The sequence below is a fragment of the Bufo gargarizans genome, chromosome 1 (genome assembly GCF_014858855.1).
Source record: "Bufo gargarizans isolate SCDJY-AF-19 chromosome 1, ASM1485885v1, whole genome shotgun sequence".
NCBI lineage: Eukaryota > Metazoa > Chordata > Amphibia > Anura > Bufonidae > Bufo > Bufo gargarizans.
In genome coordinates this window covers 534,289,209-534,312,671 of record NC_058080.1, presented here as the reverse complement: position 1 = coordinate 534,312,671, position 23,463 = coordinate 534,289,209, and the positions used below count along the sequence as shown (strand labels likewise).

The 23,463-nt window shown below is 47.5% G+C and overlaps 2 protein-coding genes across 4 annotated transcripts in view; both read right to left on the bottom strand.

Moving 5' to 3' along the window:
• The window catches only part of LOC122934015 (probable N-acetyltransferase CML1), a 49,270-nt gene that overhangs the window by 22,191 nt on the left and 3,616 nt on the right, over positions 1-23,463 (bottom strand). Inside the window, exon 1 of one of the 2 annotated variants that reach the window (XM_044289153.1) lies at positions 7,584-7,958. The exons of the other annotated variant lie outside the window; for it this stretch is intronic. The gene's annotated coding sequence lies outside the window, so the exon portion shown is untranslated. Of the gene's footprint in view, positions 1-7,583; positions 7,959-23,463 lie in introns of those variants that run through there. 2 annotated transcript variants of the gene reach the window in all.
• Positions 6,620-17,175, bottom strand: LOC122934025 (N-acetyltransferase 8-like). Of its 2 annotated transcripts, none has more exons than XM_044289165.1 (2): positions 17,130-17,175; positions 6,620-7,385 (listed from the first exon to the last, which is right to left on the bottom strand). In XM_044289165.1, the coding sequence occupies exon 2, from the start codon at positions 7,379-7,381 to the stop codon at positions 6,713-6,715; it is 669 nt and encodes a 222-aa protein (XP_044145100.1). In that variant the 5' UTR covers positions 7,382-7,385; positions 17,130-17,175; the 3' UTR covers positions 6,620-6,712. The 2 variants fall into 2 exon arrangements, 1 of the variants encoding a protein (XP_044145100.1); XR_006388624.1 differs by lacking the exon at positions 6,620-7,385 and adding an exon at positions 12,454-12,576.

Genomic DNA, 23,463 nt, shown 5'->3' with positions numbered 1-23,463 from the left:
AGCCTGCGGAGGTCTCCTAACAGATTGGCGCCTACGTTTGCTGTCCCACCCGTGCCTCCCTCTCCTCCCACGCCTCCTGGGGATGACTTGTCTGGGGGTGAACCCATGCAGCGGGGGTTTGCTCGCCTGTCTGAGGGGGAGAGGGTACTCCGGAGACGCGAGGGCCGATGCATGTACTGTGGTCTCGGTGGGCATTTTCGGTTGGCATGTCCGAACCGTCCGGGAGAACGCTCGCACCTGAGGTCCTGTCGGGGGCAGATCTTGGGTGGAGTCTCCTCGTCCCCGGTTTCCCGTGTTGACAAACCACTGATCACGGTTGTCCTCTCCTGGGTCGGGGGCTCGGTGACGACCCAGGCGTTGGTGGACTCTGGTGCTGGTGGTTTGTTCATTGATAGAGTGTTCGTTGCCGCCAATTCCATTCCTCTGCAGCCTCGAGGTTCCCCACTGGCTCTTGAGGCGATAGACGGCAGACCCCTTCTGCCGCCACACGTGACTCATGAGACCCTTCCAGTGGGGATGGCCATTGGTGCCGTTCACAGAGAGTCGGTCTGTCTCCAGGTTATTTCGTCTCCACACTACTCGGTGGTCTTGGGGTACCCCTGGCTCCAGAAGCATAATCCGACTTTCGATTGGAGATCGGTCGAGATCCTCTCGTGGTCACCGCAGTGTGGGGCTAGTTGCATCCATGGGCCTGTCAAGTTGCTGTGTACTTCCTCGGACTCTCTGTTGCCTCCTGAATACGAAGAGTACCGGGATGTATTCGATAAGGTGCGCGCGGTTGCCCTACCTCCGCACCGCCCATACGATTGTGCCATAGAGTTACAATCCGGTGCCGTTCCTCCTCGTGGCAAAGTCTATCCACTGTCGGTAGCGGAGAATGAGGCCATGGAGGAGTACGTGAGGGAGGCGCTTTCACGCGGACACATTCGCAAATCCTCGTCCCCGGCAGGCGCTGGATTTTTCTTTGTGAAAAAGAAGGGCGGCGAGTTGAGGCCTTGCATCGATTACAGGGGTCTCAATCGCATCACGATCAAGAACGCTTACCCGATACCCTTGATTTCCGAGCTGTTCGATCGCCTCAAAGGGGCCACGGTCTTTACCAAACTCGACCTGAGGGCGGCATATAACCTGGTAAGGATCAAGGCGGGCGATGAGTGGAAGACCGCGTTTAATACCAGGACCGGTCATTATGAATCCTTGGTTATGCCCTTTGGGTTGTGCAATGCGCCCGCAGTCTTCCAGGAATTCATCAACGATGTTTTCCGTGACCTGTTGCAGCAGTGTGTGGTGGTCTATTTGGATGACATCTTGGTATATTCTGCATCCATGGAGGCCCACATTCTGGATGTCAGACGAGTGTTGCAACGCTTACGAGAGAACAAGCTGTTCGGTAAGCTTGAGAAATGCGAATTTCACCGATCCCAGGTAACCTTCTTAGGTTACATAATTTCCGCTGAGGGGTTCTCCATGGATCCTGAGAAGGTTTCGGCTGTCTTACAGTGGCCCCAGCCCAGTGGGCTTCGTGCCCTGCAGCGCTTTTTGGGCTTCGCCAATTATTATCGGAAGTTCATCAGGGACTTTTCCATGCTAGCCAAGCCTCTCACGGATCTGACCAGGAAGGGCAGTAATCCTCAGGTCTGGCCGCTCGAGGCCATCCGAGCTTTTGAGGCTCTAAAGTCCGCCTTTGTGTCGGCTCCGATTCTGTCGCATCCCAACCCTGGGTTGCCTTTTGTCCTCGAGGTGGACGCGTCTGAGACGGGAGTAGGCGCCCTCCTGTCTCAGCGTAGAACACCAGAGGGTCCCCTGCTTCCTTGTGGGTTTTACTCCCGGAAACTGTCTTCCGCGGAGTGCAACTATCAGATTGGTGACAGGGAGTTATTGGCCATCGTGCAGGCCCTTAAAGAATGGAGGCACTTGCTCGAGGGCTCGGTGGTTCCGGTTCTCATCCTGACGGACCACAAGAATCTGACCTACCTCTCTGAGGCCAAGAGATTGACACCACGTCAGGCCAGATGGGCTCTGTTCTTGTCACGTTTTAATTACGTGGTCTCCTACCTACCCGGCTCCAAGAACATCAGAGCGGATGCCTTATCACGGCAGTACTCCGAGCTGTCCGGGGAGGAGTCGATTCCGACTACGGTCATACCCCCGAATCAGATCCTGGCCGCTATTCGCACCAGCCTGACTTCTCCTCTGGGTGAGCAGATTTTGGCGGCTCAATCTGGTGCTCCCTCTGGGAGACCCAACGGCAGATGTTTTGTGCCTGAGGAGTTGCGCACTCGGTTGTTGCGAACCTACCATAACTCCAAGGCCGCGGGGCACCCTGGAAAGAATCAGCTGTCCTGGGCGGTTTCACGTCTGTTCTGGTGGCCTTCTCTACGTTCCGACATCGCCGCATATGTAGCGGCATGCTCCGTTTGTGCCCAGAGTAAGTCCCCTCGGCACCTTCCGTTGGGCCTTTTGCAACCCATAGCCACCGGGGAGCGTCCATGGTCACACCTGGGGATGGATTTCATTGTGGACCTCCCTGCATCCCGAGGCCATACGGTCATTCTCATGATTGTGGATCGGTTTTCCAAAATGTGCCACTGTGTTCCTCTCAAGAAGTTACCCTCTGCACAAGAGTTGGCCTCGATTTTTGCCAGGGAGGTCTTCCGGTTGCATGGTTTGCCCAAGGAGATTGTGTCGGATCGGGGGAGTCAGTTTGTGTCCAGGTTCTGGCGCGCCTTTTGCTCCCAGTTGGGGATTCATCTCTCTTTCTCCTCGGCCTACCACCCTCAGTCCAATGGGGCCGCAGAACGATCCAATCAGGCCTTGGAGCAATTCCTTCGTTGCTATGTCTCCGATCACCAAGACAATTGGGTTGACCTCCTGCCTTGGGCTGAGTTTGCCAGGAACACGGCGGTGAACTCTTCCTCTGGGACGTCTCCCTTCATGGCCAATTATGGGTTCCAACCTGCCGTGTTACCGGAGGTATTCTCTCCCCAGGATATTCCGGCTGTGGAGGATCACCTTTCCGTCCTACGTGCTTCTTGGGTACAGATCCAGAGGTCCCTTGAGGTCTCTGCGCAGCGCCAGAAACTCCAGGCTGATCGCAGACGAGCGCCCGCTCCTTCCTACCAGGTCGGAGACCGCGTATGGTTGTCAACCCGCAACCTCAACCTTCGAGTGCCCACTCCCAAGCTGGCGCCTCGCTTTGTTGGTCCCTTCCGAGTGCTTCGCAGGGTAAACCCGGTAGCCTATGCCCTTGCGCTTCCTCCTGGCATGCGGATCTCCAACGTGTTTCATGTCTCCCTGTTGAAGCCACTGGTGTGTAATCGTTTCACTTCCTCGATTCCTCGGCCTCGTCCGGTCCAAGTGGGCAATCGTGAGGAGTATGAGGTGAGCAATATCCTGGACTCACGCCTGGTCCGCGGCCGGGTGCAGTTTTTGGTCCATTGGCGTGGTTATGGTCCAGAGGAGCGTTCCTGGGTTCCCTCCGCAGATGTCCATGCTCCTGTCTTGCTCCGAGCCTTCCACGCACGCTTCCCTCAGAAACCGTTCCTTACTCCGCGGAGGAGGGGCCCTTGAGGGGGAGGTACTGTCATGGTCTTACCTCCTTGCTGTTCCCTTCGTTTGACATGTGCTGGCGGCCATCTTGGTTTCTGGGTTTTCTTGTAGCCTCCCACCCTGCGGCTCCTCCTTCCCACTGGGAGGAGCTGGATGCCTAGCTCATATATATAGGAGGTCTGTGGCTTCAGTTCCTTGCTTGGTCCTCCTGTGTTCACATGCTTCCAAGACTGCTGCTGCTTCTGGTTCCTGATCCTGGCCTCGTCTGACTACCCCGTTGGTTCCTGATTCCGGCTTCGTCTGACTACCCCGTTGGTTCCTGATTCCGGCTTCGTCTGACTACCCCGTTGGTTCCTGTTCCTGGCTTCGTCTGACTACCCTTCTGGTTCCTGACCTCTGTCTCCGCAAGACCCTGCTTCGGTTTAGCCATCCGTTCGGACTTTGCTACGGCTTACTCTTCAATAAAACCTTCTTATTTTCCACTTATCTCTTGTTGTACGTCTGGTTCATGGTTCCATGACATGTAGTCAATGGAGTATATTCAGACCATGGTCTTGTTACCAGTGGGGGACCTCAGGGATCTGTTCTGGGACCCATATTGTTTAATATCTTTATCAGCGAAATTGCAGAAGGCCTCGATGGTAAGGTGTGTCTTTTTGCTGATGACACAAAGATTTGTAACAGGGTTGATGTTCCTGGAGGGATACACCAAATGGAAAAGGATTTAGGAAAACTAGAGGAACGGTCAAAAATCTGGCAACTAAAATGTAATGTTGATAAGTGCAAGATAATGCACCTGGGGCGTAAAAACCCAAGGGCAGAATATACAATCAGTGATACAGTCCTAACCTCAGTATCTGAGGAAAGGGATTTAGGGATCATTATTTCAGAAGACTTGAAGGTAGGCAGACCATGTCATAGAGCAGCAGGAGATGCTAGCAGAATGCTGGGGTGTATAGGGAGAGGCATTACCAGTAGACAGAGGGGGGCGCTCATGCCGCTCTACAGAGCACTAGTGAGACCTCATCTGGAGTATTGTGCTCAGTACTGGAGACCATATCTCCAGAAGGATACTGATACTTTGGAGAGAGTTCAGAGAAGAGCTACTAAACTAGTCCATGGATTGCAGGATAAAACTTACCAGGAAAGGTTAAAGGACCCTAACATGTAGAGCTTGGAAGAAAGACGAGACAGAGGGGAGATGAGAGGAACTGCTAAATACATAAAGGGAATCAACAAGGTAAAAGAGGAGAGAAGATTTACAAGAAGAAAAACTGCTACAAGAGGACATAGTATTAAATTAGAGGGGCAAAGGTTTAAAAGTAATATCAGGAAGTATTACTTTACTGAGAGAGTAGTGGATGCATGGAATAGCCTTCCTGCAGAAGTGGTAGCTGCAAATACAGTGGAGGAGGTTAAGCATGCATGGGATAGGCATAAGGCCATCCTTCATATAAGATAGGGCCGGGGGCTATCCATAGTATTCAGTATATTGGGCAGACTAGATGGGCCAAATGGTTCTTATCTGCCGACACATTCTAGGTTTCTATATGTGTAATTTTTTTAGTAAATACATTCCATGAATCCATTCACAATGTCCGGCTCTTCCAGAGGTTTATGTAAGATTATTGGGCAGTTTCTCTGCCTACAAGATATTATCACAGATGCTTGGTTTACTTTTGCAGTTCTCAAAACTGAATTTGACTCAGCAGAGATCACAGGCCTCTTCTTCACAGCAAAAATGTCTACAAACCTATGAATGCAGAATCAACCTAATCAAACTAATATGAAAAGTTGCTATTCTAAGAATCTCCATCTACTTGCATATTATAATTAGTCTTTATGTAGAAAACTATGATTTAAATCAAGCCTTATTGACTAGTGATTTAAATCAAATCCGCCCTGGGATAAATGATAGAAAAAATATATTTGTTGTCAGTAATATTCTTCATATCTCTGCCCCGACACACAGAAGGTATTGGACAGATGTAACAAGTCACTGCAGACACCCTCTATAGAAAGAGTATTGTAAAGTGTTGAAAAAAAATATATAAAAATCGCTGGATATATTATATTGCTGCCACCACACACAATAGTCCTTAAAAGTACTTTAAGGTCTTTGAAACGTTATTCAGTGGAATATATTGCGATCCCAATCTCCCTACACTCTCTGTCCCTTCCTAACAGCAGCTCTCCCTGACTCGCAATGAGCCGAACCCGTGTCATCGGGTGCTATATAGCATCCGATTATACTTTCCGGCCAGCCAATCACTGTAATGCCAGTAGTCAACATGGCTACAGGCATTACAGTGAGGGCAGTACTTACCTACACGTTTATTGGCTGCATAGCAGCCAAGAGATGTGCGGCGAGGAGACTTGAGAATGGCACTCGAGCACATGCGGTTCTCGGCCGAGTATCGCCATGTGCCGAGCATAGCAATGCCCAAGCCGAACCGGTATTCGGCCGAGCATGCTCGTTTAACACTACACTGCACCACCACCGACATTATAGATACCATTGTAACACCAGGGACATTATAGATACCATTGTAACACCAGGGACATTATAGATACCATTGTAACACCAGGGGAATTATAGATACAACTGAACCACCAGGGACATTATAGATACCACTGAACCACCAGGGACATTATAGATAGCACTGAACCACCAGGGACATTATAGTTACCACTGAACCACCAGGGACATTTTAGATACCACAGAACCACCAGGGACATTATAGATACCACTGAACCACCAGGGACATTTTAGATACCACAGAACCACCAGGGACATTTTAGATACCACTGTACCACCAGGGGCATTATAGATACCACTGTACCACCAGAGACATTATAGATACCACTGTACCACCAGGGACATTATGGATATCACTGGATTCCAGGGTACCAAGAATATTAAGGAGACCTCAGGGTCACCATATTCAGTGTACTCTGGCTTCAGTGCCATCCTCATGACATCTACACAATGGGACAAATATTCCTGGATGAAGAATTCTATGAAACCCTCCAAGGACACCCATCAGTTGACATCATTTTATTAACATAATATCAATCATGAGATACAGGCTGAGGTGACAGAGGAACCGACCAATGTGAGGCAGAGAATACAGACCGGGGGCTTCCTACTCCTGGACCACCATTATGCTGGGATGTCATATTGATAGACAAGGAACCTGAAGTCAAGGAATCTACCGAGGACACCTTGAGGGTGAAAGCTGTGCGTCTGCCTGAAGCCGAGCTTCTCGTACATTATGGTGGCGTTCCTCTGTGGTAACGTGGTGCTCAGGACCACGGCCTCGCAGCCTCTCTTCCGGGCAAAGTCAATGAGCGTCCTGCATAGCACTTTGCCGATCCCTTTGCCTCGGTGATGTTTGGCCACCGAGAGTCGTTTTAGTTCCAGATGTTTTTCTCCTCCGGGGTCAGAAGAAGGGAGAGCAGCCACCGTCCCTATGACCTCACCCCCCGTGGACTCTGCCACCCAGAAGCAGTAACCGTCCCGCTGCAGGTAATATTTATTAATGTCCAACATGTCGTCAGAGAGGACGTAATCTATGTAGGACGTGTACATGTTTCGGGAACAGAACCATAACGCCACCACGGCTGTGGTAACCAGAAGGACGGACATAGTAACTGACACAAGGTTTAGCGCAGGAAGGGTTAACACAACCAATACCGGAAGCCAGAATTGTGGCTGGCACATTGCATGGCGAAAAGCTATGTTGGCGTGCTCTACAAGTCCCTGGGCAAACATGTCCCTCGCCACATCGCAGTCGGAGTCCTTATAGAGTCGGAGAACGTAGTCAGACATGTCTCTGCAAGAAAGAGGAAAGTGTAACCAAGCAAAGGAAATGCATCGTTAACGGGAAGGTTCAGGTCTATGTGGGTAAAGCTTCGCCAGAAACATTCCGTAGTAGATGTCTCAATGGCTTGTGTCTATCCAGAACCCATCCTGACCTCATATTCTTCACAGCTGAGGGTCTGTTACAAGTGTATCTAGTCTAAGCCATTACCTGTGAGGACACCAGCCCAGATTAGCACCGCTGCTTTCTTTCCAATGTTCCCAAAGTCACAATGATCGTTGGTTCTTTGCTGATTGGGGGGGCGCTGTCCACAGCGTGAGGGGTATGAACACTGCTGAACCTCCTCGATAAAATGCAGACTGGTGACAATACGTAGCTAATTATTCACAAGAATATGGCAGGAGATTAATATTTCACCTACTAAGTACAAAAGCCAAAGTAATAAAAAACAGCTCCTGACTTTTTCACAGATTCACACCTATTTGGAAAATAAAAAAAACAGCTGCTCATATTAAGAGCTCTGACAGTAAAGATTCAACTCCTGAGATAACTATTTCATGGATACCCAGTAAAGAACCAGTTCCTGAGGTGACCATTCCACACACTCACAGCTCTTACAGTAAAGAACCAGCTCCTGAGATGCCTATGCAAAAGACTCACAGCTCTTACAGGAATGAACCAGCTCCGGAGGTGACTGCTCCACACACTCACAGCTCTTACAGTAAAGAACCAGCTCCTGAGTTGACTATTCCATAAACTTACAGCTCTTACAGTAAAGAACCAGCTCCTGAGATGACTGCTCCACAGACTTACAGCTCTTACAGTAAAGAACCAGCTCCTGAGGTGACTGTTCCACAGACACACAGCTCTTACAGTAAAGAACCAGCTCCTGAGGTGACTATGCCACAGACTCACAGCTCTTACAGTAAAGAACTGGCTCCGGAGGTCACAATTCCACAGATACACAGCTCTTACAGTAAAGAACAAGCTCCTGAGCTGGCTATTCCACAGACTCACAGCTCTTACAGTAAAGAACAAGCTCCTGAGCTGGCTATTCCACAGATACACAGCTCTTACAGTAAAGAACCAACTCCTAAAGGTGACTATTCCACAGACTCACAGCTCTTACAGTAAAGAACCAGCTCCTAAAGGTGACTATTCCACAGACATACAGCTCTTACAGTAAAGAACCTGCTCCTGAGGTGACTGCTCCACAGACTCACAGCTCTTACAGTAAAGAACCAGTTCCTGAGGTGACTGTTCCACAGACTCACAGCTCTTACAGTAAAGAACTGGCTCCGGAGGTCACAATTCTGACAATTCCACAGATACACAGCTCTTACAGTAAAGAACAAGCTCCTGAGCTGGCTATTCCACAGATACACAGCTCTTACAGTAAAGAACCAGCTCCTAAAGGTGACTATTCCACAGACTCATAGCTCTTACAGTAAAGAACCAGCTCCAGAGGTGACTATTTCACAGACTCACAGCTCTTACAGTAAAGAACCAGCTCCGGAGGTGACAATTCCACAGATACACAGCTCTTACAGTAAAGAACAAGCTCCTGAGCTGGCTATTCCACAGATACACAGCTCTTACAGTAAAGAACCAACTCCTAAAGGTGACTATTCCACAGACATACAGCTCTTACAGTAAAGAACCTGCTCCTGAGGTGACTGCTCCACAGACTCACAGCTCTTACAGTAAAGAACCAGTTCCTGAGGTGACTGTTCCACAGACTCACAGCTCTTACAGTAAAGAACCAGCTCCTGAGGTGACTATTTCACAGACTCACAGCTTTTACAGTAAAGAACTGGCGCCGGAGGTGACAATTCCACAGATACACAGCTCTTACAGTAAAGAACAAGCTCCTGAGCTGGCTATTCCACAGATACACAGCTCTTACAGTAAAGAACCAGCTCCTAAAGGTGACTATTCCACAGACTCACAGCTCTTACAGTAAATAACCAGCTCCTGAGGTGACTGCTCCACAGACTCAAAGCTCTTACAGTAAAGAACTAGTTCCTGAGGTCACTATTCAACAGACTCACAGCTCTTACAGTAAAGAACCAGTTCCAGAGGTGACCATGCCACAGACTCACAGCTCTTACAGTAAAGAACCAGCTCCTGAGTTGACTATTCAACAGAATCACAGCTCTTACAGTAAATAACCAGCTCCTGAGTTGACTATTCAACAGAATCACAGCTCTTACAGTAAATAACCAGCTCCTGAGTTGACTATTCCATAGACTCACAGCTCTTACAGTAAAGAACCAGCTCCTGAGTTGACTATTCCATAGACTCACAGCTCTTACAGTAAAGAACCAGCTCCTGAGTTGACTATTTCACAGACTCACAGCTCTTACAGTAAAGAACCAGCTCCTGAGGTGACAATTCCACAGATACACAGCTCTTACAGTAAAGAACCAGCTCCTGAGGTGACTATTTCACAGACTCACAGCTCTTACAGTAAAGAACCAGCTCCTGAGGTGACAATTCCACAGATACACAGCTCTTACAGTAAAGAACCAGCTCCTAAAGGTGACTATTCCACAGACCGCTGCTTTCTTTCCAATGTTCCCGAAGTCACAATGATCGTTGGTTCTTTGCTGATTGGGGGGGCGCTGTCCACAGCGTGAGGGGTATGAACACTGCTGAACCTCCTCGATAAAATGCAGACTGGTGACAATACGTAGCTAATTATTCACAAGAATATGGCAGGAGATTAATATTTCACCTACTAAGTACAAAAGCCAAAGTAATAAAAAACAGCTCCTGACTTTTTCACAGATTCACACCTATTTGGAAAATAAAAAAAACAGCTGCTCATATTAAGAGCTCTGACAGTAAAGATTCAACTCCTGAGATAACTATTTCATGGATACCCAGTAAAGAACCAGTTCCTGAGGTGACCATTCCACACACTCACAGCTCTTACAGTAAAGAACCAGCTCCTGAGATGCCTATGCAAAAGACTCACAGCTCTTACAGGAATGAACCAGCTCCGGAGGTGACTGCTCCACACACTCACAGCTCTTACAGTAAAGAACCAGCTCCTGAGTTGACTATTCCATAAACTTACAGCTCTTACAGTAAAGAACCAGCTCCTGAGCTGGCTATTCCACAGATACACAGCTCTTACAGTAAAGAACAAGCTCCTGAGCTGGCTATTCCACAGATACACAGCTCTTACAGTAAAGAACCAGCTCCTGAGGTGACTATTTCACAGACACACAGCTCTTACAGTAAAGAACCAGCTGCTGAGTTGACTATGCCACAGACTCACAGCTCTTACAGTAAAGAACCAGCTCCTGAGATGACTGCTCCACAGACTTACAGCTCTTACAGTAAAGAACCAGCTCCTGAGGTGACTGTTCCACAGACACACAGCTCTTACAGTAAAGAACCAGCTCCTGAGGTGACTATGCCACAGACTCACAGCTCTTACAGTAAAGAACTGGCTCCGGAGGTCACAATTCCACAGATACACAGCTCTTACAGTAAAGAACAAGCTCCTGAGCTGGCTATTCCACAGACTCACAGCTCTTACAGTAAAGAACAAGCTCCTGAGCTGGCTATTCCACAGATACACAGCTCTTACAGTAAAGAACCAACTCCTAAAGGTGACTATTCCACAGACTCACAGCTCTTACAGTAAAGAACCAGCTCCTAAAGGTGACTATTCCACAGACATACAGCTCTTACAGTAAAGAACCTGCTCCTGAGGTGACTGCTCCACAGACTCACAGCTCTTACAGTAAAGAACCAGTTCCTGAGGTGACTGTTCCACAGACTCACAGCTCTTACAGTAAAGAACTGGCTCCGGAGGTCACAATTCTGACAATTCCACAGATACACAGCTCTTACAGTAAAGAACAAGCTCCTGAGCTGGCTATTCCACAGATACACAGCTCTTACAGTAAAGAACCAGCTCCTAAAGGTGACTATTCCACAGACTCATAGCTCTTACAGTAAAGAACCAGCTCCAGAGGTGACTATTTCACAGACTCACAGCTCTTACAGTAAAGAACCAGCTCCGGAGGTGACAATTCCACAGATACACAGCTCTTACAGTAAAGAACAAGCTCCTGAGCTGGCTATTCCACAGATACACAGCTCTTACAGTAAAGAACCAACTCCTAAAGGTGACTATTCCACAGACATACAGCTCTTACAGTAAAGAACCTGCTCCTGAGGTGACTGCTCCACAGACTCACAGCTCTTACAGTAAAGAACCAGTTCCTGAGGTGACTGTTCCACAGACTCACAGCTCTTACAGTAAAGAACCAGCTCCTGAGGTGACTATTTCACAGACTCACAGCTTTTACAGTAAAGAACTGGCGCCGGAGGTGACAATTCCACAGATACACAGCTCTTACAGTAAAGAACAAGCTCCTGAGCTGGCTATTCCACAGATACACAGCTCTTACAGTAAAGAACCAGCTCCTAAAGGTGACTATTCCACAGACTCACAGCTCTTACAGTAAATAACCAGCTCCTGAGGTGACTGCTCCACAGACTCAAAGCTCTTACAGTAAAGAACTAGTTCCTGAGGTCACTATTCAACAGACTCACAGCTCTTACAGTAAAGAACCAGTTCCAGAGGTGACCATGCCACAGACTCACAGCTCTTACAGTAAAGAACCAGCTCCTGAGTTGACTATTCAACAGAATCACAGCTCTTACAGTAAATAACCAGCTCCTGAGTTGACTATTCAACAGAATCACAGCTCTTACAGTAAATAACCAGCTCCTGAGTTGACTATTCCATAGACTCACAGCTCTTACAGTAAAGAACCAGCTCCTGAGTTGACTATTCCATAGACTCACAGCTCTTACAGTAAAGAACCAGCTCCTGAGTTGACTATTTCACAGACTCACAGCTCTTACAGTAAAGAACCAGCTCCTGAGGTGACAATTCCACAGATACACAGCTCTTACAGTAAAGAACCAGCTCCTGAGGTGACTATTTCACAGACTCACAGCTCTTACAGTAAAGAACCAGCTCCTGAGGTGACAATTCCACAGATACACAGCTCTTACAGTAAAGAACCAGCTCCTAAAGGTGACTATTCCACAGACCGCTGCTTTCTTTCCAATGTTCCCGAAGTCACAATGATCGTTGGTTCTTTGCTGATTGGGGGGGCGCTGTCCACAGCGTGAGGGGTATGAACACTGCTGAACCTCCTCGATAAAATGCAGACTGGTGACAATACGTAGCTAATTATTCACAAGAATATGGCAGGAGATTAATATTTCACCTACTAAGTACAAAAGCCAAAGTAATAAAAAACAGCTCCTGACTTTTTCACAGATTCACACCTATTTGGAAAATAAAAAAAACAGCTGCTCATATTAAGAGCTCTGACAGTAAAGATTCAACTCCTGAGATAACTATTTCATGGATACCCAGTAAAGAACCAGTTCCTGAGGTGACCATTCCACACACTCACAGCTCTTACAGTAAAGAACCAGCTCCTGAGATGCCTATGCAAAAGACTCACAGCTCTTACAGGAATGAACCAGCTCCGGAGGTGACTGCTCCACACACTCACAGCTCTTACAGTAAAGAACCAGCTCCTGAGTTGACTATTCCATAAACTTACAGCTCTTACAGTAAAGAACCAGCTCCTGAGCTGGCTATTCCACAGATACACAGCTCTTACAGTAAAGAACAAGCTCCTGAGCTGGCTATTCCACAGATACACAGCTCTTACAGTAAAGAACCAGCTCCTGAGGTGACTATTTCACAGACACACAGCTCTTACAGTAAAGAACTGGCTCCGGAGGTCACAATTCCACAGATACACAGCTCTTACAGTAAAGATCAAGCTCCTGAGCTGGCTATAACACAGACTCACAGCTCTTACAGTAAAGAACCAGCTCCTGAGGTGACTATTTCACAGACTCACAGCTCTTACAGTAAAGAACTGGCGCCGGAGGTGACAATTCCACAGATACACAGCTCTTACAGTAAAGAACAAGCTCCTGAGCTGGCTATTCCACAGATACACAGCTCTTACAGTAAAGAACCAGCTCCTAAAGGTGACTATTCCACAGACACACAGCTCTTACAGTAAATAACCAGCTCCTGAGGTGACTGCTCCACAGACTCAAAGCTCTTACAGTAAAGAACTAGTTCCTGAGGTCACTATTCAACAGACTCACAGCTCTTACAGTAAAGAACCAGTTCCTGAGGTGACCATGCCACAGACTCACAGCTCTTACAGTAAAGAACCAGCTGCTGAGTTGACTATGCCAAAGACTCACAGCTCTTACAGTAAAGAACCAGTTCCTGAGGTGACCATGCCACAGACTTACAGCTCTTACAGTAAAGAACCAGCTCCTGAGTTGACTATTCAACAGAATCACAGCTCTTACAGTAAATAACCAGCTCCTGAGTTGACTATTCCACAGAATCACAGCTCTTACAGTAAATAACCAGCTACTGAGTTGACTATTCCATAGACTCACAGCTCTTACAGTAAAGAACCAGCTCCGGAGGTGACTGCTCCACACACTCACTGCTCTTACAGTAAAGAACCAGCTCCAAAGGTGACTATTTCACAGACTCACAGCTCTTACGGTAAAGAACCAGTTCCTAAGTTGACTATTTCACAGACTCACAGCTCTTACAGTAAAGAACCAGCTCCTGAGGTGACTATTCCACAGACTCACAGCTCTTACAGTAAAGAACCAGCTCCGGAGGTGACAATTCCACAGATACACAGCTCTTACAGTAAAGAACAAGCTCCTGAGCTGGCTATTCCACAGATACACAGCTCTTACAGTAAAGAAACCAGCTCCTGAGGTGACTATTTCACAGACTCACAGCTCTTACAGTAAAGAACCAGCTCCGGAGGTGACAATTCCACAGATACACAGCTCTTACAGTAAAGAACCAGCTCCTGAGCTGGCTATTCCACAGATACACAGCTCTTACAGTAAAGAACCAACTCCTAAAGGTGACTATTCCACAGACATACAGCTCTTACCGTAAAGAACCAGCTCCTGAGGTGACTGCTCCACAGACTCACAGCTCTTACAGTAAAGAACCAGTTCCTGAGGTGACTGTTCCACAGACTCACAGCTCTTACAGTAAAGAACCAGCTCCTGAGGTGACTATTTCACAGACTCACAGCTCTTACAGTAAAGAACTGGCGCCGGAGGTGACAATTCCACAGATACACAGCTCTTACAGTAAAGAACCAGCTCCTGAGTTGACTATGCCAAAGACACACAGCTCTTACAGTAAAGAACCAGCTCCTGAGTTGACTATTCCACAGAATCACAGCTCTTACAGTAAATAACCAGCTCCTGAGTTGACTATTCCACAGACTCACAGCTCTTACAGTAAAGAACCAGCTCCTGAGGTGACTATTTCACAGACTCACAGCTCTTACAGTAAAGAACTGGCGCCGGAGGTGACAATTCCACAGATACACAGCTCTTACAGTAAAGAACAAGCTCCTGAGCTGGCTATTCCACAGATACACAGCTCTTACAGTAAAGAACCAGCTCCTAAAGGTGACTATTCCACAGACACACAGCTCTTACAGTAAATAACCAGCTCCTGAGGTGACTGCTCCACAGACTCAAAGCTCTTACAGTAAAGAACTAGTTCCTGAGGTCACTATTCAACAGATTCACAGCTCTTACAGTAAAGAACCAGCTCCTGAGTTGACTATTCAACAGAATCACAGCTCTTACAGTAAATAACCAGCTCCTGAGCTGGCTATTCCACAGATACACAGCTCTTACAGTAAAGAACCAACTCCTAAAGGTGACTATTTCACAGACATACAGCTCTTACAGTAAAGAACCAGCTCCTGAGGTGACTGTTCCACAGACTCACAGCTCTTACAGTAAAGAACCAGCTCCTGAGGTGACTATTCAACAGAATCACAGCTCTTACAGTAAATAACCAGCTCCTGAGTTGACTATTCCACAGAATCACAGCTCTTACAGTAAATAACCAGCTCCTGAGTTGACTATTCCATAGACTCACAGCTCTTACAGTAAAGAACCAGCTCCGGAGGTGACTGCTCCACACACTCACAGCTCTTACAGTAAAGAACCAGCTCCAAAGGTGACTATTTCACAGACTCAAAGCTCTTACGGTAAAGAACCAGTTCCTAAGTTGACTATTTCACAGACTCACAGCTCTTACAGTAAAGAACCAGCTCCCGAGGTGACAATTCCACAGATACACAGCTCTTACAGTAAAGAACAAGCTCCTGAGCTGGCTATTCCACAGATACACAGCTCTTACAGTAAAGAACCAGCTCCTGAGTTGACTATGCCAAAGACACACCGCTCTTACAGTAAAGAACCAGCTCCGGAGTTGACTATTCCACAGACTCACAGCTCTTACAGTAAAGAACCAGCTTCAAAGGTGACTATTTCACAGACTCACAGCTCTTACAGTAAAGAACCAGTTCCTAAGTTGACTATTTCACAGACTCACAGCTCTTACAGTAAAGAACCAGCTCCTGAGGTGACTATTCCACAGACTCACAGCTCTTACAGTAAAGAACCAGCTCCGGAGGTGACAATTCTACAGATACACAGCTCTTATAGTAAAAAGAAGCTCCTGAGCTGGCTATTCCACAGATACACAGCTCTTACAGTAAAGAACCAGCTCCTGAGGTGACTATTCCACAGACTCACAGCTCTTACAGTAAAGAACCAGTTCCTGAGGTGACTGTTCCACAGACTTACAGCTCTTACAGTAAAGAATTAGCTCCTGAGGTGACTATTCTACAGATTCACAGCTCTTACAGTAAAGAATTAGCTCCTGAGGTGACTATTCTACAGATTCACAGCTCTTACAGTAAAGAATTAGCTCCTAAGGTGACTACTCCACAGACACACAGCTCTTACAGTAAAGAACCAGCTCCTGAGATGACTGCTCCACAGACTCACAGCTCTTACTGTAAAGAATCAGTTCCTGAGGTGACTATTCCACAGACTCACAGCTCTTACAGTAAAGACCCAGCTCCTGAGATGACTATTCCACAGACTCACAGCTCTTACAGTAAAGAACCAGCTCCTGGGTTGACTATTCCACAGACTTACAGCTCTTACAGTAAAGAACCAGCTCTTGAGATGACTATGCCACAGACTCACAGCTCTTACAGTAAAGAACCAGCTCTTGAGATGACTATGCCACAGACTCACAGCTCTTACAGTAGAGAACCAGCTCTTGAGATGACTATGCCACAGACTCACAGCTCTTACAGTAAAGAACCAGCTCCTGAGGTGACTGCTCCACAGACTCACAGCTCTTACAGTAGAGAACCAGCTCCTGAGGTGACTGCTCCACAGACTCACAGCTCTTACAGTAAAGAACCAGCTCCTGAGGTGACTGCTCCACAGACTCACAGCTCTTACAGTAGAGAACCAGCTCTTGAGATGACTATGCCACAGATTCACAGCTCTTACAGTAGAGAACCAGCTCCTGAGGTGACTGCTCCACAGATTCTCAGCTTTTACAGTAAAGAACCAGCTCCTGAGTTTACTGTTCCAGAATCATGGGAGATTTCTGGTCCTGCCTTTACTGCCCCCTGCTGGGCGGTACTGACTACTGCACAATGAAGACTATAGCAGTCACTCGATGGTTAACCATTGCTCCTCTGTGCAGCTCCTTCTCAGGCTGATAGTTAACCCCTTGTGGGCTCGGCTGTAAGCCTTGAGGTCTGGGGGTCTGTCTATAGGGGGGTCCCTGTCCTGTATCCTCCTAGAAGTAGTACGTACCCTGGGAGTTGTACTAGTCAGTGAGGCTCTTCCTCTTCCTCTGTGCATGGACTGCAGGCGGGGACTCTGCTTGCCTGGAAGTAATCTGCAGCATTAACCCTTAGTCACCCGAGTCCACAGTCCGCCAATAGTCCTGGCAGAGGGACCTCCCGACACGCGCCAAAGTCCCACCACCCGGGTGTCCTGGTGAAGCAGCCACTCCTGCAGGGGCCACAAGGCTGACGCCCCTCAATCACGGTGGCGGGTGAGCTGACATGGGGTGCCGATGCAGCAGTGGCAGGGATACAGCTGGACTGTAGATGTAGCAGAGCTGAGATGTGACTGAAAGGTGCTGTGCACCTGCAATGATAGAGAGTTCAACACACTTGGTATAGCAGAGCTGAGTTAGTGCTGCATACATCAGTGCTGTGGATGTTCAGTGATGAAGCAGAGTCGGACAAATCTGTTGTAGTAAAGTTGAGGTAGTGCTGCACAATGCAGAGCTGTGGGTGTTCAGTGATGAAGCAGGCTCGGACACAATTGGTGTAGTAGAGTTGAGGTAGTTCTGCACAATGCAGAGCTGTGGGTGTTCAGTGATGAAGCAGGCTCGGACACACTTGGTGTAGTAGAGTTGAGGTAGTGCTGCACAATGCAGAGCTGTGGATGTGCTGTGCTGAAGCAGGCTCGGACACACTTGTGTAGTAGAGCGTTAGGTGGTGTTGCACAATGTGCAGCCATGAACCGACACACTTGGTGTAGCTGAGAGGTAGCAGTGGATGGTCAATGTAGCTGGATTGGATGTAGCAGAGCAGTAATAGCAGCAAGTTCAATGAATTAAAGTGCTAACAGTGATAAGGTCCAATATAGCAGAGGTAGGGTGGTGTCCAATGTAGCAGAGTGGTAATAGTGACAGAACCAACAATCTGATGGTTTGATGTCCCAGTGGAGCATCTGGTTGCCATGTAAACCTAATTTAAGTAGAAGGCGTCTCCAGAATGAGTGGTGAGCGGGGCAGGTGGGTCCAGGACAGGTAAGTAGCATCACATAGCAATGACCTGCAGGGTGTGAGCACAGCTGGGTGACAACCAGGAATGATTCTGTAATAGTGACCTCTAGTGGTTGTCAGCACACACTGCAGAGAGTATTCGGATTTAGGATCATGTCAGGGGCTCAGTCCTTCCCAGTATCAGGTGGACACAATGTTACACTGGATTATGTACTGGTCTCACCCGAGGCAAGAAGCTGGATCACAATGTGAAAGTTCTCAGCCTCTGAGGTGCCCAGCTCCATCTTATCCAGGTCCTAAGGTGGGGCATCTTCATGCCAAGTTCCACTCACCTCCACTTCTAGCTGGCCACATGCAGGAATCCACAGCATCTCCCGGCTCACACCAGCACTGTGTCTCTCAGCAGAGGCTCTGCCTGCACTGATGTGAGCTTGAGTGAGGAAGCTGGTGGTCTGATCCCTGCGCTGACCATGGACTCCGCCCAACATGTGCCATGTGCTCAGGCAGTTATTCTGGTGCTATAGACGCATCAGCTCGGGTCAGTCTGCCCAGGACGGTCGGCACTGGATTGTTCCATTAAGTTTGGCCCCAAGGGTAAAGACGGGCACAAGATTAGTAGAATGAGACCCAAACTGTAGAGACTGCATCACAATGACACGGTGGTCTCCCCCGCACATGTCCGCGCCACATACGCCCATCACGTACGTTAAGACATGGTGCTATTTTTAACACATCTGAGGCATTTTCCGACTCTTCTGTGGTAGGTGCATTGATCAGTGGTGGCACCACTACTGGGACGCCCACGCCCGCCCACCCACACACACACACACACACACGCCATGCTTCTGGGCTGTGATACCATGTTACATCACTCTCCGGTGCTGAGAAGAGTCCTCGTACAGATTAACCTGGGGGGTGAGCCCCATAAAATGGTTACCTATAAGCAGATGATGGGAATCCACTGATTGTTCAAGAGAGTGTCCTGAAGTAAAGTGTCAGAGAGTGAGTCCATATATACAGTGCCTTGAAAAAGTATTCACACCCCTTGAATTTTTCCACATTTTTCACGTTACACCCACAAACCTAAATGTATTTTATTGGGATTTTATGTGATCGACCGACACAAAGTCCAAGTCTGTGTGAGAAGAAAATGATACATGGTATTCAAAATGTGTAATAAATAGAAATCTGTACAGTGTGGCGTGCATTTGTATTCAGCCCCCTGTACTCTGACCCCCTAAATAAAATCCAGTGACCAATCACCTTCAGCAGTCACCTCGTTAGTAAATTGAGTCCACCCATGTGTAATGTCTTCTCAGTATAACTGCTGTCCTGTGAAGGCCTCAGATGTTTGTAAGAGAACATTAGTGATCAAACAGCATCAGGAAAACCAAGGAACACACCAGACAGGTCAGGGATAAAGTTGTGGAGAAGTGTAAATCAGGGTTAGGTTATAAAAAAAAATCCCAAATTTTGAACATCACTTGGAGCACTGTTCAATCCATCATCTGAAAACGGAAGTAGTATAGCACAACTGCAAACCTACCAAGACATGGCCGTCCACCTAAACTGAGCAGTGATTAGAGAAGCAGCCAAGAGGCCCATGGTCACTCTGGAGGAGCTGCAGAGATCCACAGCTCAGGTGGGAGAATCTGTCCACAGGACAACTAGTCGTGGACTCCTCAAATCTGGACTTAATGGAAGAGTAGCAAGAAGAAAGCCATTTCTGATAGCAAGAAGATTACATTGTTGTGTATAGATGGAGGGCAGACAATATCTGGGGCAATGTGGACTGAAGAATAAATATTTATTAATATATATAAAACCTCTTTATACATAGATACAAAGTCAGCAATCCATACCATAAGGGATACATATCAGAACCAGAGTCCTAGATACTTCCATAGTTGGTCAATGTCAGATAATTGCACTTGGTTCTAAGTGAACAGATCGTTCATAGGAAGCAGCGTGGGTGTTGAGGTTGCATCGGATCTTTCAGCGTGGAGTCACGTTCTACTCTCACTACGTGGCGTCCCACGTGTGTTAAAGTGAATCACCTGACTCAGTCCATCAGCTGTGTGATGATACTAGTACTAGTAGTCTCTGAAAAAGCTGCTGCCGGAGGAGAAGAAGACGGCCAAAAAGTAACTTGTAAACGATGAATCCTTATAGCTGTTATAGCTCTGATAAAGTGGCTCCTTGTTGGTCCTTGCTGTGTACACAACGCGTTTCGGAACAACACTGTTCCTTCTTCAGTGGTCAACAGCAAATGACTGATCTGGAGGTCTTTTTATAGGGTGTCTCCCCAATTGATTGTATTTCAGCTGTGTCTGAATCAAAACCTGGGTCGGATCTGAATCCTCCAATATATGACTCATAATAGACCCTATGTATCAAATGTGGTCAGTACCAAGACTCTGCATTAAAAACATGAAATAAAATTACATCCAAACGTTTATATACTATTAATATGTTTAAATAAAAAAATAAAAACGCATCTGTTAGTAAAAAACACATGTGGTTTTTCTAAAATCATGTGTAAAAGAAGAATTCAACATATTTGGATATACTGTATATATATATATGTTTTCCAAAAGCATTTTATAAGATAAAAATATATAAATATATATATCATACATAATATAAAATAATGATAACTAAATTAGTGGAATTGACCATAATGTTCAGAAAGTCCACGATCTGGAGGTTTTGGCTTGTCGCGGTCCGGGCGGAGGCAGGGCTCGGAGGAGGAGACGGACATATAAAAGTCACCCCCGTCTACCCCATCACGGGTCCGCGTCCGCCCAATCCTACAAGAAACCAAATAACTCCAATTCTGCGTTGAGTCCTCTTGGAAGGGCGGAGGCAGGGCTGGGAGGGGGAGACGGACATATAAAAGACACCTCCGTCTACCCCATCACGGGCCCGCGTCCGCCCAATCCCCCTGACCACATTTGATACATAGGGTCTATTATGAGTCATATATTGGAAGATTCAGATCTGACCCAGGTTTTGATTCAGACACAGCTGAAATGCAATCAGTCATTTGCTGTTGACCACTGAAGAAGGAACAGTGTTGTTCCGAAACGCGTTGTGTTCACAGCAAGGACCAACAAGGAGCCACTTTATCAGAGCTATACAATAAGGATTCATCGTTTACAAGTTACTTTTTGGCCGTCTTCTTCTCCTCCGGCACCAGCTTTTTCAGAGACTACTAGTACTAGTATCATCACACAGCTGATGGACCGAGTCAGGTGATTCACTTTAACACACGTGGGATGCCACGTAGTGAGAGTAGAACGTGACTCCACGCTGAAAGATCCGACGCTGACTCCTCAGTCTCGCAGTGAAACTCCAATTGCGCAGCCACAACACCCACCGGACCGGTAATGTACACAGAAGATTCCCGTGTGTATGTGTCCGCATTATAGCAAGTTTGGGTGTAAAGTGAACCACGGATTGTGAGGAAAGCAGGGGCTTTTATGTGAGATGTTGAGGAGGTGTGGATCTGCTGAGCAGGACATTTTCTTACAGATACGCTGCTTCCTATGAACGATCTGTTCACTTAGAACCAAGTGCAATTATCTGACATTGACCAACTATGGAAGTATCTAGGACTCTGGTTCTGATGAGTATCCCTTATGGTATGGATTGCTGACTTTGTATCTATGTATAAAGAGGTTTTATATATATTAATAATATTTATTCTTCAGTCCACATTGCCCCAGATATTTTGTCTGCCCTCCATCTATACACAACATCTTCTTGCTACAACCTGGGGTGGGTTGCGGAGTGGGCACCTATACATATCCACTCACCAAGTGAAGCCACTACTACTTTTACTAGATACATTTCTGAAAGCGGCCATAAGAAGTCCCATCTGTAGTTTGCCACAAGCCATGTAGAGGACACAGCAACATGTGGAAGACGGTGCTCTGGTCAGAGGAGACCAAAGGAGAACTTTTTGGCCTAAATGCAAAACCTTATGTGCAGCAGAGACCTAACCCCGCACATCACCCTGAACGTCCCATCCACACCGTGAGACACGGAGGTGGCAGCACCATGCTGGGGGGAGGGTTGTCTTCAGAAGGGACAGGGAAGCCGGTCAGAAGTGATGGGCAGATGGATGGAGCTAAATACAGGACAATCCTGGAGGAAAACCTGGGAGAGGCTGCAAAAGACTTGAGACTGGGGCAAAGTTCACCTTCCAGCAGGACAACAACCCTCAACATCCAGCCAGAGCTGCAATGGAAGGGTTTAGATCAAAGCACATTCATGTGTTAGAACGGCCCAGTCACAGTCCAGACCTTAATCCCATTGAGAATCTGGGGCAAGACTTGGAAATTGCTGTTCACAGACGCTCTCCATCCAATCTGACTGAGCGCAAGCTCTTCTGCCAAGAAGAACGGGCAAAAGTGTCATCCTCTAAATGTGTAAAGCTGGTGGAGACAGACCTGTAACTGCAGCGAGAGATGGGCCTACAAAGTACTGTCTCAGGGGGGTGAATACTAATGCAGGACACACTGTCCAGGTGTTCTATTTATTACACATTTTGAGAACCTTCTATCTTCTTCTTCTCACCCAGACTTGGACTTTGTGTCGGTCGATCACATAAAATCCCAATAAATCACATTCAGGTTTCTGGGTGTAACGTGAAAAAATGTGGAAAAGTTCACGGGGTGTGAATACTTTTTCGAGGCACTGTAGGGAAAGCCAGTGAGTGCCCCCGTATATAGTGACAGCCAGTGAGTGCCCCCGTATATAGTGACAGCCAGTGAGTGCCCCCGTATATAGTGACAGCCAGTGAGTGTCCCCATATATAGTGACAGCCAGTGAGTGCCCCCGTATATAGTGACAGCCAGTGAGTGTCCCCGTATATAGTGACAGCCAGTGAGTGCCCCCGTATATAGTGACAGCCAGTGAGTGCCCCCGTATATAGTGGGAGCCAGTAAGTGCCCCCGTATATAGTGGGAGCCAGTAAGTGCCCCCGTATATAGTGGGAGCCAGTGAGTGCCCCCGTATATAGTGACAGCCAGTGAGTGTCCCCGTATATAGTGACAGCCAGTGAGTGCCCCCGTATATAGTGACAGCCAGTGAGTGCCCCCGTATATAGTGGGAGCCAGTAAGTGCCCCCGTATATAGTGGGAGCCAGTGAGTGCCCCCGTATATAGTGACAGCCAGTGAGTGCCCCAGTATATAGTGACAGCCAGTGAGTGCCCCAGTATATAGTGACAGCCAGTGAGTGCCCCAGTATATAGTGACAGTCAGTGAGTGCCCCAGTATATAGTGACAGCCAGTGAGTGCCCCCGTATATAGTGACAGCCAGTGAGTGCCCCCGTATATAGTGAC

What these genes read in the sequence shown, in the direction of transcription:
- LOC122934025 (XM_044289165.1), bottom strand. Translation starts at nt 7,381, where the DNA reads ATGTCTGACTACGTTCTCCGACTCTATAAGGACTCCGACTGCGATGTG.